General features: G+C 42.5%; 1 protein-coding gene across 1 annotated transcript in view; it reads right to left on the bottom strand.

Moving 5' to 3' along the window:
- The window catches only part of FER1L6 (fer-1 like family member 6), a 98,903-nt gene that overhangs the window by 67,222 nt on the left and 19,222 nt on the right, over positions 1-12,459 (bottom strand). Inside the window, exons 2-6 of the mRNA XM_030011882.2 lie at positions 5,536-5,618; positions 2,324-2,450; positions 1,643-1,697; positions 1,416-1,547; positions 629-691 (exon numbers count right to left, since the gene is read on the bottom strand). Coding sequence (XP_029867742.1) covers positions 629-691; positions 1,416-1,547; positions 1,643-1,697; positions 2,324-2,450; positions 5,536-5,618 — 460 coding nt within the window. The remainder of the gene's footprint in view (positions 1-628; positions 692-1,415; positions 1,548-1,642; positions 1,698-2,323; positions 2,451-5,535; positions 5,619-12,459) is intronic.

The following is a 12,459-nucleotide window of genomic DNA, read 5'->3' on the forward strand; positions in this document are numbered from 1 at the left end:
TGCAAATGATTATCTAATGCCCCAAGTCCAAGAGCATGTGTGTCTTCCATCAGGGCTCTTCTGAGAAGTCACGTAGCTTCACCGGGACTGTACCTGCAGCGAGCAGTGGGAGCAGCACTGACCGCTTGGAGCCCACTCCCATGCTGATAGCAACCAGCTACTGACACTCCTGGACAGCCCGAGAGCCACTGCTGAGGATAAGGTACCTGGATAGTTGAGTTAGAAACAGTTGTATCTGAGGAACTGAGATAAGCCAGAAGTTTCAACTCAGTCATTTGAAACAAGTGGTGGCTTGAAAATTAGAGGGATGAAGACAATGCTGACAGGAGTTAACTAAGCTGAATTTTCTCATTCTAGCTTGCAGGTTGACAAGCCAGCAATGAGTGTCCCTGAAAATGCATACTTCATGTTCCTTTAGGGTTATGTTCCTTCAAATCTTTGCCAGCTGCCTTTCCTCCTTTTCCTCTCCCCTATCCATTCTCTTTCCTATACTTCATGCTGACTTTATAGCACTCTTGCTACCCAAAATTATTTCTCTTTTTAATTACATTAAGAAGAATCATTTAGACCCGAAGTGACACAAACAATTGACCTTTACTTACTGTGTTAAGCTTTCCTAGGTACTTACCGATATGTTGATTATTTTGTCAAACAGGAACACCTGCGGTCCAACGAAATCAAACACAAAGTACTGTGGGAAAAGGGGACAGCAGATTAGAATCATCGTTGTGCTGGTAGCCGGTGCTGTCAGCAGCATGGTTTAGCTTTTTGGGTTACTGCACAGAGCACTGGTGAGACACTGGGGGTGCTGGGGAGGTGGTGGTGGACACAGCAAAACCCTTTCCTTGCTCCCTGGCTCGCGTCTGCCATGCCCAGACCTGTTTTCTACTCTCCTCTTTGCATGGCTGTACAGCACTGCCCTTTGCAAATGCCCATGGCCCTCATTTCGCATCAGAGGGTATTGTCAAAAGGGACAGGAGGCATAAGGAAACCCAAAGGATTGGTTCGTTTGGGGAGTTGTTTTGGTCTTATTTGTCAGCAGCTGGGACAAATGCATGTCAAGGAAGGGCTGAAACAGTGAAATGGTAGAAAAGGGAGATTGGGGGGGCAGTTTAGACAAATCTCCCAAATGGATCATTTGAAAAAATGCAGAGGCAGTGGTAGTAGGGCAGGATGTGGTGGAGGAGGTGGGGAACAGGGTGGACAGAGCTTGAGAAGAGAAAGATCAAATAGAGCTAAACCCAAGGGACTTATTGTGGGTGCTAGGCCAAACTTGAAACTCAGACAGCTCCTGGACAGACCTCCCTGCTCAGACACGCAGGTGCTACAAACTTAGTTCATCTTTTGACCTATCAAGTGACAGACACCACCCAGAGCCATAGAAAAAAGTGCCCTCTTCAAGAGAAAACACTTACCTCATTGTAGAAAGGGGCATTTGTGCCTTCCTTTACTGACGTTTGCTTCTTCTCGTCACCTATCTCAATGATCACCACAGGGTCAATGTTGTCACCCACCAGCTGCCTGGCCTCGATGATGGTGATGGCAATCTGTGGGGCACAAGGATACCACGCGCACTCCTGGGTTCAGGTCCAGCCTGCCTGGGGATTTCACAGGCACATGAGGGCCATCACCCCCTGCTCACCTGGTAGTGCTGGGATTTCATCTCCTCTTCATGAATTCTGGTCACCAGCTTCGCCCTGTTTAAATGACAAAACAGGTCATTAGGCATCTCTAAGCAAGAGCTAGTACTTGGACACATGTTGGAAAGACTTCACATCACAAAGCAAGCATTTTTTATGGCACGTAGGTTTGTTGTGAACCGTTAGGCTTGATTTCATCAGCAGAGACCGTCACTGTCTTTCTTATATACTTGGTAATAGGGAAGTGTTTTTCATCCACACAGAGCAGTGCAGCTACCTGCCATGCATGGGAATGATTTCACCTGTTGATCCCATCAAACCTGATTCCATTCCTCCCCCGTATGAAAAAAAACCAACTACACAAGCTCTTGGTTATAGAGATTGCTGTCCCCTTTGGCTCATATTCATTAGTAGAGTTCATTGGCACAGCTGAGGCACTCTCAACATCCATTTCAATCTCTTCCTGTGCTGGATAGCATCTAGTGATGATCTGCCTTGAGCTGATAATATTTTGCTGACAAGTACATCCCACACTGTCATGTGGGAGAGCAGCAGTGAAGGGATCACTGCTGGCAGCAAATGGATTTTCTGCCAGCAGACGTATTGTCCTAGGGCAATGGCATTCCCGAGAAGGATGTAAAAGGTGTTTTGGGGGATGTTAGGTAAGGTATGCCAAGGAGCACCTTTTCCTCTTCGGGCTTAAGGATCCAAAAACATTGGACAGTGCATTGCTGCTCATTAGGTCTTCCTCTCCTGCTTCTTGTCTTCCGAGAGTGTCACAGTGAAGATTTGCACTTTCATCATGATCACCTGATGAAGAAAACAATCAAGAAAGTAAAACCCACTGCTGATTTCTACTAGCAAAAAGCTAACTTGGAGCACAGCAATGAATTCATCAGCACGAACTGAATATTTTTTTATTTAGGCATCACATTTAGAGATACAGTAGTGGTTTGTATTGAGCAGCATTAATTACAGCAGGAGCTCCCCTCCCATGCAAAATCATATACCGTATAAATTGTGTCTGTAGCGGTTCTCTTCACACCATATGCACCCACAACAGGCACATGCACACTAGTCATATCTGACTGCCCCATCTCTCATCTGCTAGAAAGACAGTGGGACAGATTATTGCTGGGTTTTGCACCTATTACGTTGCAGCAGTAAGTCTGCCATCCATGGTTTGTTGTAAGTCTGACACACTTTGGTCCCTTCCAAGCAACCAAAGCAGAGCCTAGCTTAGAAATCATTTCTCATCTTTCCTCTTTACAGAGATGATGAACTGGGAGATCAAGGACAGAAAAAGAGAGATTAAAAGCATGATTCATGGGATCTCTTGTAGAGAATTATACTCAGATGAGACAAATCGCTTCTTTTTCTTCCCGACCATAAAGATAATCTCAGCAACTAGCTTAGATGTACACATCTACTTTTGGCCAGAGAAGCCCTTCCCACACTGCTCTGCTTTGTCCTTCTGGTCTGACAGAAGTCCTACCAGTATCTCCGCCCCATGCCGAGCATGTCTGTGTTCAACACCTGCCTTGGGAAGGGAGCCGTGTGGTTTAGGTGAAGGTTTAAAATTTGGGTGCCTGTAGTTCATTCCAATAATTACATTTATAAGTAAGAAATGTTCAGTGACTCTGGACTAGATTGGACTTGTTTCTGGTCTAGAAGCTGTCAAGTGGTACCTGCAACAGTAAAGATGACTTGCCCAGCAATACTCAGGGGCTTAGGTGACATTATGGATGACCTTGCATCAAATGAAAGCAAATACATCCAAGTGCATTTTCTGGAAGTACTCTACGGCACTGTGCTCCCACTACAAAACTAGATGAAGGGTTGTAATAGGGCTTCCTTTTCTCTTTGAAAAGGTATGGTCACTTGAGGCGTGTTTAGAAAATGGCGATGGTAGCAAAGGGCCATCCATTGTACAGTAAAGCTCACTTGGATAGGTCTCATCAGGTCTGAATGTTCCTTTTTCAGCTGCCTTCCACAAGCCTCTACTCTGAGGCAAACCACGAGACAGCTACAGACACAACTTTGCTTGTGTTGCAAGGCAGCCAGGCATGAGCCAGCTCCATGAAGGTTCCTCCACTAGCAATCTCATATAACATGTATGCTCCCTGACTGCCCCTCTAGCTCTTGTCCAACCTCCCTAGAACACAGGGAAGGTGAACTTGTTTCTGTATCCACGTAGGCATAGCCCGATTTTCAGCCCTTGAGGCAAAGGCATCTGTCCATACTTTTGCATCTGTAGCACCAAGTTCCCATGACTACCCTCCATATCCTGTTTACTCCAGAGCATGGTGTTTGATTATGGGCTTGCAGTAGTCTGTATTGTTTGCTCTGAGGCTAAAGCAGATAAAATTTCCCCCTGGTTAGGGCACAGGCGTGTGTCAGCGTGACGCCCTGCCTGGACTACTTTTTGTGAGTTCCATGTTGTTTCTAGTGAGACGTAAACTCTTTGCAATGGCTTCTTTCCCTTTACAGCTCCATTTTTTCTGACATTTTAGTGTCTGAATTGCTATCCTTTTTCCCCGTCAATAACCGTATGTATGTTATGCATAACCAACCAGCAGGAATTATTCCCCTGTATGGATCCAGTGACAGAAAATGCAAATGGTTCCGTGAATGACAACATTCCCCTACTGCACACTTCCCCGATAGATCTCCTAAGCCCAAATCCCAATCAAGACAAGAGACGACGGGTGATTGCTGTATCTTTGCTAGTTCAGACTTTTCAGCAACAAAGACACTAATGAAATAGATGAAGATGCAGCATAAGGACCCCAATCTATCCAATGATTCAAACACAATCGTTTGAAATAAACAGAGATCTGAATGCTCACATGGAACACTGAAACAAACTATAGTATAATGTATCTTGTAGAGCATGGTACATCTCATGGAGCATAAGATAAATAAACTCCAACATATCTGTAATTACTAAGAAGTTTAATGGTCTTTAGTTTTCTCTGCTCCAAAAGCCCAAAGCCCTTGCTGTAAGGACCAGAGAAGAATCTTTTTAAAAGTAGTGCCCTTTAGCTAAATAATGCTTATGGCACAAAATAAGTATTGCTGTTTCTGCCCAACAGTGAGTCAAGACACACATGGCTGGTTTATTACAACACTGTAATTCAAGGGCTGCACTAAACACATAGTAGCCCATGTTTTAAAAATTCCATGAAATCTGAGGCATGAGACTGCAAAATAAAACTACAGAAGGTGAAGACTTTGTTGTGGCTGAACTACAGGTTTTGGTAAACCGGAGGATTGTGCTGATACAGGAGAAAAATTACAGTGGCAGGGGAATGTATCCTTAGCTTGGAAACCAATGGTGTGTTAAGGGAAAGAAATAGGAGACTCTGCATGTCTTATGGATGTAGCCCTATCTGTTAAAAATAAAAAAATAATTCTTAAAAATAAAGAATAAAATAAAATAACTGCTGTACATTTAAGAGGAGAATTGCTACTAAGTAAAGCTCCCAACTTTATCGAGCCAGCCCATCCAGCCATCTGAGCCTGCTCAGGTTGTGTTCTTATGGTTTCTAGAAGAAGCAGATCTTCTGGAAGAATTACACACCTGTAATGAATTATCTATCTCTAGAGTAGAAAAAAAATTTTCAAATGTGTTGTGTCTCTATGGTAAAAGTCAGGCTGACATTTTTTTTACTCTACCAGGTGAGTCTGAACTCACAGAATCTCTAGGTGGACTTAATGAAACAGTTAATGTAAAAAGAATTAGCTCTGTTTACTTGGGAGTGATAAGGAGTTTACTGCCAGTTTTATCAATACTAAGCTCTAAGACACAATTCAAATGAGTTCATATGGAATTAGATATAATATAACCCCCACCTGCTCTTCCCAGTTGCAAGATTGATTTATGAGGCCTTACCCAGTGCATCTTTGTTTGCAATAGTCAACCCTTTCTCGCCTTTTTTCTTCTTCTTCAGCTTCATGCCAGCAAACAGGCCCTTTCTGAAAAAGTAAAGAAAAGTGATCAGTGGAATATCTTCAAGCCTTTTCTGTGCTGGACTCTAATTTATCTCAAGGAGCTGTTAAGAGGCTGTTTTGATTTCCAAGCAAGATCATTATATTCTGATTTTCCTTCTATTGAAAGCAAACGAGAGAAAGCTCTGGTTTTATGCTTTATCTAGTTTTGTTTATTTTTAAAATTTGGCCATGTACAGGCAAACATACTGACAAGAGCCAAAACTTCTTTTCAAACCAAGACAGCAAGAGGCAAAGAAAGGAAATCCAAGTTAAGCTTCCAATCTACTGACTTCCCACACATGTAATTCTTATGCCTATGACAAGACCAGAGATAAAAGCTTCTGACAAATTACAGGTTCCAGATAAAAATCAGGTTTCCAGTGAATTAAAATAAACATAAAAGCATTTCCGTAAGCTTCCTTGGTGAGGGCACCCACTGCATCAGTGGCACATTCACCACAACAGCTTTTGCCTTTTATTTAGTTAGTTCTCACTCTCTTCCAGCACCAAAGCCATGAACAGGACTGGACAAGGGTTTCTCCCCAAGCTGTCTTACAGAGATGCTTCAGCCCAGCACCAACCCCAGCTACCACTGCATGGGGCTTTTCCACCTCCCACTTCTTCTTATACTGGATTAGGGAATAGATCCAACTTAAAACTAATCAACCCAGTTAAAGCTTGGTGAGGTCATTTTTCAGATCATGCCTGGATAAAGTGGCTCTAGCCTCATTAGGGCTTCCTTATTCCTTGCGTTCAACTCAGTTTTAACCACAACTCCTTGCCAGGAGCCTGCCATAATCATCCAGGAATGCGGTGCATTCATGAGGTGAGACGCAGGCAGGGAAGCATGGCCCTGGTCTGGTTGCCATCACAGATAAAACATGTCAAGACTTTCAGCAAGGACCTACGGTGCAGTCCTGCTTCTTGGGAAAATGAAAGCAAAACTCCCCGTGGCCCGGAGGTGGGAGTCCGTACAGCTGCGAGGCTAAGATAAAGCACCTCTCCCAGCGACAGCACAGGCCCAGGTTGGCTCTTCAGATGTCTGTGCTGGTTGTCCTTTTCCTATTTTACTCTTCCATTGGTCCTTCAGGTCTTCAGTTTGTAGAGAGAGTAGAGAGAAAGAGCAGTTTTATAGAGTTGGTTTTAAAGAGGGGGGCGAAAGGAAATATTTACACAAATGTTGTACAGTATTTTCCCCTCAACAAAAGGTCGCCTTTTTCTTCCCATAGCCACCAGTCCCTCCTTCTTGGTTGCCAGGCAGCCTCATCCCACCAAACTCTTTTTTTGCCCCATGTCGGGGTCCAGGAGCAATGGTCCTGCAATGGGACACTGATGTTGGGCTGACATTTTGCAAGCACAGAACAAAGCATGCCTACAAGACTAATAACTTCAACAGTCTCCAATTCACACCTGACCTAGTGCTCCAACTTCTACTTTGCCATACCCTAGAGCCAAGGCAGGAGCTGATACACTGCAGAGAAGGGAAGCTGTGGGAAGAAGATGGGACTTCTCCCCCTTGCCCCTGAGCAGAGCTCAGCACAGCATCCATTCTGAGCAACATGGAAGAGAAACACCATTTTCTGCATTAAAGCTGTGCCCAGGAAGACCCTTTCAACCCAAGATATTAGAGAAGGGGTGGGAAGCAGCCAGCTATCCTGCAATTGCCTCCCTGAGAGATTAAAGTGGGGAATTTAGCACAGTTTTCCTTACACTTTGGGAAAGGACTGGCTATTTTTTATCTCTCTTGTTTTGTTATCTTTTCTTCCTTTTATAAAGTGTATGTTTTTAAGCCACATGATTCATCATTCGAGAGGGGGTTGGGGAGTGAAATCAAATCTCTGAGCACTGGAGCATGCAATTTAATTTTTCCAGGTTTCCGAAGGTTTCTGGAGGCTTGAACCAGTGTTTAATAATGGCCCTTAGAGTCTGCATATGTCTTTTCTTGCTGCCAATCAAGGTTTGGTAAAACAGTCACAATAACGCAGGAAACACACACAAAAGTTCTTCCTTAAAGGTAAACTGGACAGTGCTTGGAATAGGAGTGAGCTATAATGGACCCTTGGCTTTGAATGCCTGAACTGAAACAAAATACAAAAAAATGGAAAAAGAAATCAGTAGAACCAAACCAAGCTTGAGAGGCTATTTTCATTAAATAAAAGCCTGTGGACTTATAATTTTGAATTAACCAGACAAACCTGACTTATACTCAGAAATCCAAAGTCATTGCAAATGATTCACTTGGCTTTATTTGATGGTGAAAATGTAAAACCCATTGTTGCAGATCTTACCTGCTTGCTGAAATCAACATAGTTCAGATATCATGTTATACAGTAGTGAAATACGTGGTTCTGTTTGCAAGCAATTTGGTCCTTTTCAATTTGAAATGTCAAGAAAAAAATTTCAGCATATCTGAAACCTTTCATTTTGAAATGTTGAAATTACATGTTCATATATTTTGAAAATATACTTCTTTACACCTCATTTTGAGAGCTGAAGCATTCACTAAATCCCATGCAAATTTGTGAGCAGTGGTGGATTTCAACCCACCTAGAACTTCACTTTTATTAATATATTACTCTGTACCATTTTCCCAATTATTGTTCACATTGGTTCAAGAGGAGCTCTCTGTGGGCATGCTTTCATACTACAGTTTTTCCAAGGAAACAAATATGCCACGTATTTCAGAGGAAGAAACAACCTATGCTGCTCCAGAATTTGTGCTATTAACTACTGACAAACCAACCAGGGGATGAAAGTGGAAACACAAATGATTTAGTATAATGGTAACATTTTTCAGGTTCCCTGTTCGCCACGAGGATACATTTAGCACATTTTTTTTTCCCCTATCATCAGAGGACTTGTTTGCCTAAATTGCTGTAGGAATAAAAACTTACCTGGGGAAACACACAGCCCAACTAGCCCAAACAAGCAGGCACCTACGTGCTGAGCAAACCTGATATCAGTAAGTGCTCAAACATCTGAAATCACCTGCAAACTCGAGGTGCATTTAGCTATGGAGGAAAAGTTCCCACAAACTGGAAAGGGGAGCCGATAACGTTTAAAAGTTGTATTCAGAGCAAGCAAATTAAGTTTACTGGCCAGGCCCAGGATGAATGTCAGCAATGCTGGGCACAATCGCAGAAAACGCATAACTTCTGTGTGCCAAAGAATGCCAAACCCGACCAGTACAAGTGGAAATGTAGTACCAAGACAAAAAATGGCTCAAGCAAAGCAGGAGTCAGAGGGCAACTGGAGGGAATGTCCATTAATAAAGCCTGATGTGGAAACTGGGCTGTCTTCCATTATTTTTATGTTTACATAACACCGAAAGTGCTTAAAGACAGAACTGCAGAAGGTGCTACGGAGTGACAGAAAGAGAAACAGCCAAGCTTGAGAACTCCACAGGTGCCAACAGCAAGATCTGTCTTTGAAGCAAACCAGATTTCAATCTCAGCTTTTTATCCTGCCAGAGGTTCAGGCACAGAAAGGCATCAGGGTGCACCTGAGCTCTCCTGCACCCCTGGCCCCACCGGTTACCTCGGCCAAAGGCAGCTGTGACCACGCAGAGAAGTGTCCCTCAAAAGCACTGGAGAGGCAGCAAGCACAAGCCACTTGCAAGGTTCAGCTATGGGAAAGAAGAAGAGCATGGGGTTGTTCACCAAGATGGCAGGGCAGCATTCGTTATACATGGGATTTGCCAGACAGAATCTTCTCTGTAAAGGTCTAAGCTAAGTAAATGAAGTTTTCAGGGAACTGAAGGTATTAAGCCCTCACAACAGAGAGGCTCCATCACTTTGATATGTAAACTGCTTGTCATCTAGTGACAGTGTACGTGCTCCAAATATTATGTACATGGGCAACATCCATGATGCTTAATAAAATCATTTAGGCTTCTTAAAAATGTTCTGCAGATAATCTTTTTGCAACAGAAAGTTTGTTCTCTTGGAAAGAAAAAAAAGTAACCTTTCTTCAAATTTCCACAAAGAATGTTTCTTTTCACCACAGCTTCAACATAAATTCAATCAACTGCTGAAAACGTGAAAATTACTCCTTCCCCTCTCCCTGGGATTGTGAGAATTTTCACAGGGACATGATGCCACCAAGGGAAAGTTTCAGGCTTCCCTGCAGTTTCACCAGATTTGATAATGCCCCCAAAGTTATTCACACCCATCTGTTATCCCTAAGCCAGGCATAAACCTTCGTGCCACCTCTAGGTAGACCCCAAAGATGTCATGAGGAAGTGTCTCCCATGTTCTCCACAGGATCTCCTGGCTTTCAGCAAGGCACTGCAAGAACCTGGGAAATCAAGAGAGACTTGGGGTGCAGAAAAATTCTTTCACCTGTCTTAGACCCATGGTGAGGTTGGAGGTTGTTAGTATTGTAGTAGTATGGACAAACTTTAGTGAAGATTTAGCCCCCCATATGCTATGTGATGCTCAAATACAGATAAAGATTTTGTTCCTTCCTGGATCCAAGCAGCTAATTTAAGATACAATAAAACAAATTCATGTCCAAAGAGAAGGTGGAGGAAAGAGTTCCTGCAGGCTACCAACAGGTTTCCTGTTGTAAGTGCCTTGATTAGAAGCAATTAAAAATCAGCCATCTCAGCTAATCAAGGACATTGCTTAGTTCAAAGAGGACTGAGTGTCCCAGCTCCTTCCACATGGGGATTGTAAAAAAATCTGGAGTAAGGACAACTCTTTCTCTTCTGCATGAGTACAGTGACAATGTGGGCCCTAGTTTATGACTGTGATTCATTGAGGTTTCCCTGATATAAATAGTAAATAAGAGTGGGACACCAACCATACCACAGCATTTGGCTATACTCAGACCATGTTGGATTTGCACCAGAATCTGTAAATACAAGGGTTCATTTCACGTTATTGGTGCCACATGTCCGCTTGGTCTCTGAATTAATTTTCATACTCTTTGAAATGTGAAAAAGGCTCACAAACTGTATTCTCTTCTCATCAAGATTAATCCAGGGCAGCTTCCAGCTTTCCAGCTTGTTAGCTTTCCAAAAAATCCTTTCATGACCTTTCTTTTTCATTTAAGCTGTCCTATCATCACAGAGGCTTCATGATCACTTCTTGCACTGGATAATGTTCTCTCAGATACACAATAATTGCAGTTTGCAGTCTAATTTAAAGGAAAGCTGGCAAAAAAACTCAAAACACTTCAGAGTTGTCAGCAAGAGAGTACAAGTGACCTTACTAAATATTGAACCTCCTTGGAGTTTCTCCACATTGTTGAAACTTAGTTTCTTCTTCCAGTAAAATCCTTCCAGAAGTCCGTGTGCTCTGAGAATTGACATAGGAGGAGAATAGCTTCTTGCTGTGGGAATGGTCACACGTCATCCAGAGACAAATGGGCACTTCTGGGGTGCCGGTTATATAATTCACTTTAGACACTTTACTGTAGGATGGCAAAAATCACTTCTCTATTGGTTATAAAGTCAGAAGAATAACCTGAGCCATCTAAACACAAGCATGTGTAGCTCAAGGAAGGACCTTCCGTCCTTTTCCACAAGTCCCCCTCTCAGTGCAGCTTTCTACCTCTTGTTCAAGGAAAAACCAGCCTTGGGCTTAACCTGCATTAGAACAAGATGCTTCTCAAGGTCCATTTTTGTAGCCATGAGCCTTGGGATGCCCTTCCCTAGTGCTGGCGTGTGAGCCACGCTCCCGCTGGGCACAGAGGAATGGAACCAGAGAGTGAGATTTGGAAACACAGAGGGCAGACACAGAAACAAACCCTGTTTTATCCAGTACGTCTCCTAAGACCATCCAGAAGTCCTCATGTGGACAGGGCGAGTGAGCTGCCAGCATGGTCCTGGCAGCAGAAAATCCTTATTGGAGCAGCTGCCCTGCTTTTCTTCCCCCAAGTCCCTTCCTCCCTGGAAGCAGCAGTCTCAGCAAACTTTTTGGCACCATCAAAATGATTTAGTTCAGGGATGATCAAAGGTTTGCGTGGCTCAGATCTGAGCCAGCTCCAGTGCCTAAGGATTGTAAAGCTATGGGTACGGTGCCTTGACCGAGAAAGCGTTAGAAATTGAAGAAAGACGAAAAACAGCCTTCAGTCTTCTCAGACATGAATGTAAAATTTGTTAGGTGGGTCTGTATCTTTGCATTTTGTTATTTGCATTTTGTAAGGTGGTTTGTATTTTTCTTTTTTTGCGGCTCCTTAAAATTCTGCTTCTTTCAACATAATGTCATTTTCCAAAGAGTTTTGCAGTAGATCAAACTGTATTGCACTACGTGAATAATTATCTCCACATGATTAGTTCTAATTTCATCAAATAAACACAAGCAAAAAGAACGTAATTCTCTAGGTTATAAATGTTTTCTCTTTCCCTTTTAAATGCAAAAACATAAGAAAGGCTCTTGACTAATTTCATCACTTCCACAATATGTACTAGTCAAGGAAATTGAAAGGAAAAGTAAATTACCTCATAATTTACACCACTCATTTCAAAGAGTAAAACATAATTACAATACAAAGATGGGGCTTCAAAATAAAAAGCCTAATCAATCTAGAACTATAATGTGAGCATAATTGGTTAATTAAGAAACATTTTTTTATTAAGCTAGTATGTCATTTGTGGTAATAAATGAAGTCCCAGGTAAGAAATTTATTGCAATTACATTTAATTGTCAAAGAGGCCTGAATAAAATAAATTCTGTGTTCTTGGACATATGGAAAGCAGAAAACATCTTAATGAATGGTTAATGATGTACTAATTTCATGCCTTCTTTTCTCAGGATTACAGAAGTTAAGGGAAGATTTTGCCTCTTTATTCATTTAATTTATCTATCTCCTTTGCTAGCGC

This window comes from Aquila chrysaetos, chromosome 4 (genome assembly GCF_900496995.4).
Source record: "Aquila chrysaetos chrysaetos chromosome 4, bAquChr1.4, whole genome shotgun sequence".
NCBI lineage: Eukaryota > Metazoa > Chordata > Aves > Accipitriformes > Accipitridae > Aquila > Aquila chrysaetos.